General features: G+C 35.0%; 1 protein-coding gene across 2 annotated transcripts in view; it reads left to right on the top strand.

Moving 5' to 3' along the window:
• Window positions 1-667: 667 nt before the first annotated feature.
• Window positions 668-6,000, top strand: part of pcsk5b (proprotein convertase subtilisin/kexin type 5b) — a 140,614-nt gene continuing 135,281 nt past the window's right edge. For both annotated transcript variants that reach the window (XM_088910344.1, XM_088910345.1), the window contains exon 1: window positions 668-1,158. In XM_088910344.1, the coding sequence (XP_088766470.1) occupies window positions 979-1,158 (180 nt within the window). In that variant the 5' untranslated portion in view covers window positions 668-978. The remainder of the gene's footprint in view (window positions 1,159-6,000) is intronic.

Genomic DNA, 6,000 nt, shown 5'->3' with positions numbered 1-6,000 from the left:
CAAGTTTAGTTCGAGAAACCTTGGATTTAAACATTTTGACTGTAAGGAACTTAAAGAGCAGTATTCCTTTTACAAAGCAAACACTATCAAAAATATTGGTAAGTTCTTTGAAATAAATATATGGCTAGGTGTAATTTGTATATATGAATTTCAGTAGTTCTATGATGGTTTAACAAAGTAAAGTAAAAATGTAAAACTAAGCGCTAATTTTGTCATAACAATAGGTAGGGAAGAAGGCGAACACGTTTCTAAATTAAGTGAATATAAATATGCATAAACATTCATTGTAGAACAGTATATTGAAAGGAGAAGTTGGAGTAGGAGTTTAATAAAAGATACTTAAAATAAAAAAAAACGTCGTTAAAATGAACTTCGCGCCAGTAACATTACATTTCTCTACTTAACACGTCCATTTAAAAAAAATGAAATTTTCATGAGTTTAACTTGAAAGTCAAAAGATTTAAAAATATTGGAAGCTCAAGTTTCAGCGTTGACAAATTCAGAGTCGTTGAAATGCTCACGGAAACAAATAAAAACACAAGTGTATAAATATGTGTCACTTTAAGACCCAGAGGAGCGCCGAGTAAGGGACTGTGCTGTGAGCGAAGAGAGCATTTACTCTCTTGAGTGTTGGTAGTAATTTGGGAGGAGGCGCTGTAGCCATTTCATCACTTTCAAGAGAGAAACCGGAGATCAGGGTCCCAGACCTAGAGTTAACTGTAACCAGAGATCTGCAAACATTTACACACTCTCTTCCAAGAAGAAACAAGGCAGAGACGGAGAAGAACTTCAAAGACCACATTAACAAATATCAATATATGTAATGATATACATTTAATTATTTACCAGTTCTCCGATCTCGCATGGAGAAAAGAGGTCTATGAGATTATTACTCTGCGGTGCAAAGAAGTTTGCTCGTTTGCCTCACTGGAGGTGGAAAAAAGGTCTGATCAAGGAAGACCGAATTGTCTGCAGAAGATGGTTTGGAACATTGATTTGAGCAAAGGGTTTGTGTGCGCTGTGGCGCTTTGGTTTGGGTTGATATTGCCTGTGTGCAAGGCTCGGATTTACACAAACCATTGGGCAGTACGAATAACCGGAGGTCCTGAAGATGCAGACAGAATAGCAGGGAAATATGGTTATAAAAATATGGGGCAGGTAAGTTTGTTTAGTGTTGTTCATAAAGTTCTTTGTTAATGAACTGTGGTGGTGTCATGCAGATTGGATGTAACTATTAGTGTAGTGCTATTTTGTAGCTTAAATCAACTTTGTGTGGGCTGGATTTATGGACTCTGGGGATTGCGAAATTGTGTTCATGTAATTTCAATGTGTTGAATTTTGTTTTTAAAACGATTTACTACTTTTATTGCAAGTCCTCTTATCTTGAGAAGCCTGCGTAGCATTTTCCCAATGAAATCGAATAAAATTAAAGACATTCTTGTCTTCTTGCCGTGGAATGTAATCAGTATATTTAATATTGACATTTTAATTATTAGGAAATTAATTGATTTTTTGCCGTCATTTTCTACCAGAGTCGTAGTGTTAATTAACAGTAAACAAAACAAAAAGACATGGTGAACGTCTTTAACCTTTAACACTCTATGGGAGATTGTGGATAGTATTTGAATTGTGAAAATCCAACATTGTGAAAAACCAAGGTGTCCGCGACAACAGGTGTTCACTTTCATATTTATACTGCTGAGATCTAAACGATTTATTTTGGGAGGCGGAGGGTATTCACAACTTGAAATATTTTAGCCCTGCACACTCACAAAGTAAAGCACATTAAATTGTTTAAAAATCGATATCTAAACAAGACGAGAAGACGAGGAAAATAAGTTTACAAAATGCAAATCTACACCGTTTACTGTATATGCCCATAAAATGTTATTTTAAAATCAGATTATCACTATGTGTTAAAATACATACATTTTCTTTATTTTTGAACGTGTGAAAGAAATCTTAAAATGTATATAAATATTTAATTTGTGAAATTTAGATATCAAATGATTTATATGCATTTTGTATTGTGGTCAACAGCCATAAAGTATTTGAACCAAGGGGTTACAATGGCTTTCATCAAATGAATTTCTGATTCCTTTTCACGTCTTTGAATAAGATGTAGCAGGAAAGAAAAAAAACGATCTTTGATCTTTGTGGAGAATGAGATAAGATAAAATATGACTGTTTTAAGATATGGCATATATAAACAGATCAAATCATAAATGCACAGATACTTCACATAACTAAATAGGTTATAAATAACACTATAGTTCTTTCTAGATGCATATAGTTGTAAGAATAGTATTGCCAAGATATGTTGTGTCCTTTGATTTATGCAAAGCAACAAATCTTGTGTGGATGACATCAGCAGTCTGTAAGATTGCTGCTCTTTTCTGGTACTGAATTGTCATTAGCGACATAGTTCAAAGAGCTTGGTGGGACACTTTAACAGGAACTGGTGTAGAATGCGACTTGATGACCAGAAGTACATAAATATACAGTAACAAGGATAGGAATTAATGGATTAGTGGGTCAAGCTCTCAACGCCCAAGGTAACAGCCCCCGAGAGAATACTTGTAAAGGCTGTAATTTAGCTTTTTTCCCACTGATAAATGTTTCCCCAGTCAGTCTACCTTAACTTGATCAGTTGAAAAATACAGAGTACAGTACTGTATTGCAGTCATAGTCTAATTACTTTTCATTTGAGTACTTGCAGTCGTCATTTTTATGCAAACTTTCAGTAAACGTTTCAATAAGAGGTCTAGCTTGCGAGTCTTTTTTTCAGTCTCACCAAACTGTTCCCTGTGGTTGTTGCTCTGTTGCTGTCTCTGAGGCGGTCTCTGAATATACCTGTCTATTGTATAGAATTCTTATCTCATCTGAGTAAGGCCACTAGTCAACACCACTGAAAAATTAATGGTGTTATGTGCCTCAGCAGTGCATGAACAAGTGAAACCCTCTACCATTACATACGACAAGGCTTCTACTTTGTAGCCTGCAATATGTGTGACAATCCCTCCATGTAGCTGCAGAGCGAGCCTGAAAGAAAAAGGCATATCCTCAGTCGAAGTGTTGATAAAGTCTTTCAAGGTTCTTCTTCACTCTGCCCCTGGGTCTTCCACCAACTCTGAAATGGTTCTAGGAGGTTGCCACATGTCTTTAGAAAGCATCCCCATCCCACACATGGTCATTGATTTAGAACAGACAGCCTTCTAGGCAAACCATGCTGGGTCAGGGTTTTGTCTCAGTGGAAATATTGGCAGACCTGATTTGGAACAAATGTGGTAAACAGTTCAGGTATTGGGGAAAACTATATCCTACTTATATTTTTAGTTACCTGTTGAAAATGTGTTGCTATGTACAGCCATGCATATCGATTATTCTTGATACTACAATTTTTCAAAGATGTGAGTGTCACAGAAGAAGACTGATGCTGCTTGTGAGCCTGGTTGAATTTATGATTCCTGGTTGAAAAGGAGCACAGTCACACCGTCCTCTTGCACAGAATTCACATTCATCTTATCGATTGCTGATTGTATTCAAAGCGTTTGCTGTATGTGCAAGAATGTAACAATGGTTAGCTGGTTTAATAGTAGAATATCCATTCCTAAAGCTGTCAGTTTAAATCGGTAAAGAGTCTTTTCAATATATATATATACTTTAGGTAACTATTATGAGGCCCTGATGCACGTTCAAAGAGGACACACATTGACTGAAACAAAGTGCATTAACTATTAGTCCGTGAGAATGGTCTGCTTGATAAAATCATGTTAACTGAGTGATCAGCAGTGCTCACCATTTTTATTTTGACTACTAGAGACTGTTGCTAAGAAGGTCAAGGCATAGCCTGAAGTTCTGCTGTAGTGCTTTCTTGTACTGTGGAATGCTAGTTGAAAGTCACTTTCATTGACTGCGGTTTGGAAAAGTGACAATAAAGGTCTGTTCTCACCAAGAAGGATTAAAGTTGAATGATTTGCTTAGAAAGCAACAAGGTAATATTGTCAGAAATGAGATGCTTTAGATGAGAATGCAGTGGTTAGGGTATATTGATTATAGTTCAGATAAACAGGCCTAAATTGGTGACATGTGGATTATATAGATTTTAACCTGAAATCTGAGTTGGTATTGGATGTGTGATACACTGTGCCCAACGTGATCATGTATAGCAATTGCTATAGTAATAAATGAGAATTTCTGTTTTCTCATTTACGGTGCATCGTTTAATCTTAGGTGTATGTTTATATTCATGTATGTATTAGATAACTTGGAAGAGTGTTTTATTTAACTAATTTTCTTATATAGAAACTCTTGCTTTCAGTCCTGATTCCTTGTGCATTTGTTCTCCTGTTCTCTTAAGTAGTTACTTAACGTACTGAACTGAAAGGTGCTTGAATTAGATTGTTATTCAGAACATTTTTAAACATTTTAAAGATTAATTGCTCAAAGATATTTAATCACTTATTTATTCAAAGATAGTTCTGTGAAAAATAATTTGACATTGTCTGTTTTGAGAAGTGAGATTGAAATCTGTCAATACTCTCACAATAATTTGATTGTTTAAGATAAAGTGAGATATTTGCTGGGGTTAACAATCCATAGATAAAGGGCATCAATATATTTTAATTTGAATTTCCTTCTTAAAAGTTTTATGTTTTATAAGAATTAAAATGTTGAGTAGTGAATATATTAGGTCTGATCCTGTACAACACCAAAAAGCTCAATACTTTTAAGATCTCACAAATTGTTTTAATCCATAATGATCCCTCTTGTAGTCTTGTAGGCCATTTAAAAAGATTTATTATGACATCTTACAATAACTCCAGATTTTCAGATGAAGAACTATTGTGCATTAACGAATCAGTATAACTTGTTTAGCTCTGACATTTGACTGAAATCTGGATGTCTTTTCTAGTTGTACTTTGACACTTTAGGAAGAGGATTCCTTCATTTACAGCATGTGTCAGCTTGCTGGGGGAAAAAAAAAGTTTCCAGCAAGGCGATAGCTTAAGTCTTCTCCTTTGACCCCTGCCAAGTGTTATTTACTGTTAACAGGATGACTACAAATCAAATAGCTCACTGTGGGAAAATTAAGCTGGAATGTCTAACTGTTATCACCCTGGAAAAAGCACTGGAAATTTTTAGAAATCTTTCAGCCACTGGGTACTCCAATAGCAGAAAGAAAGATATAATTTCCTATGCCTCTGATAAATTATTTATTGGAAATAAACCCCATCTTGAATATGGAATTAAAAAGCAATCAATATGTTGCATAGAAAGGAGTTGCTGTAGATTAAAACCCTTGGGCTTACTAGATAAAAAGCAGAGCCTCAGCTGTCTGAGGATTCCCTTGATCCTATTTGTAAGTGCAGATTCAATGTATCAACCATCACTGATTAAACTGTGGTAATAAAGTAAAACAGATATACTTCAATAGACCACTTTAATCTGTGGACTACTTCATTTGAGAATCTTGTGCTGTGGTGCAAAAGGGTAGACTTCACTTTGTGAGCTTCAGAGTTAATTAGCACAGTCCTCAAACATTTTTTGCGGTCAATAATAATAATAATAATGTTATTATTATGTACCATTTATTGTTATATATAACAGCTAAGTATAGTATTAATAATACTTGGTAATACAAAAATACCAACAGCTCATTTAATGTAATTTTTTATTATTAACAGAGAAGATCTACAGCTGCACACATTTTAACAGGGAATATAAAAAATGTAAAATAGGTGTGCTTCTTTAGTGCTCAGTTGTAGTCTTTGTTACTTTGACCTTAATTCCATAAATGGTTGCAGTTGTGTCTTAACTGTTTTACAGGTGGCACACCTGACCATAATTACATTAAATTTATCAGCTCCTTATCTCTGCTGACAGCTAGTTAGACTTAAGAACCTGCTTGTTGTTAGGGCTAGGCTTATGAATGCTGTACTTCAAAATATATGCTTTTGGTGGCCTGAATTTTAATGTTTGTGACCCCTTTGTCAGTTA

The sequence above is a fragment of the Atractosteus spatula genome, chromosome 3, assembly GCF_055471065.1.
Source record: "Atractosteus spatula isolate fAtrSpa1 chromosome 3, fAtrSpa1.hap1, whole genome shotgun sequence".
NCBI classification, from domain to species: Eukaryota; Metazoa; Chordata; class Actinopteri; order Semionotiformes; family Lepisosteidae; genus Atractosteus; species Atractosteus spatula.
This window is presented reverse-complemented; position numbering and strand designations above follow the sequence as displayed.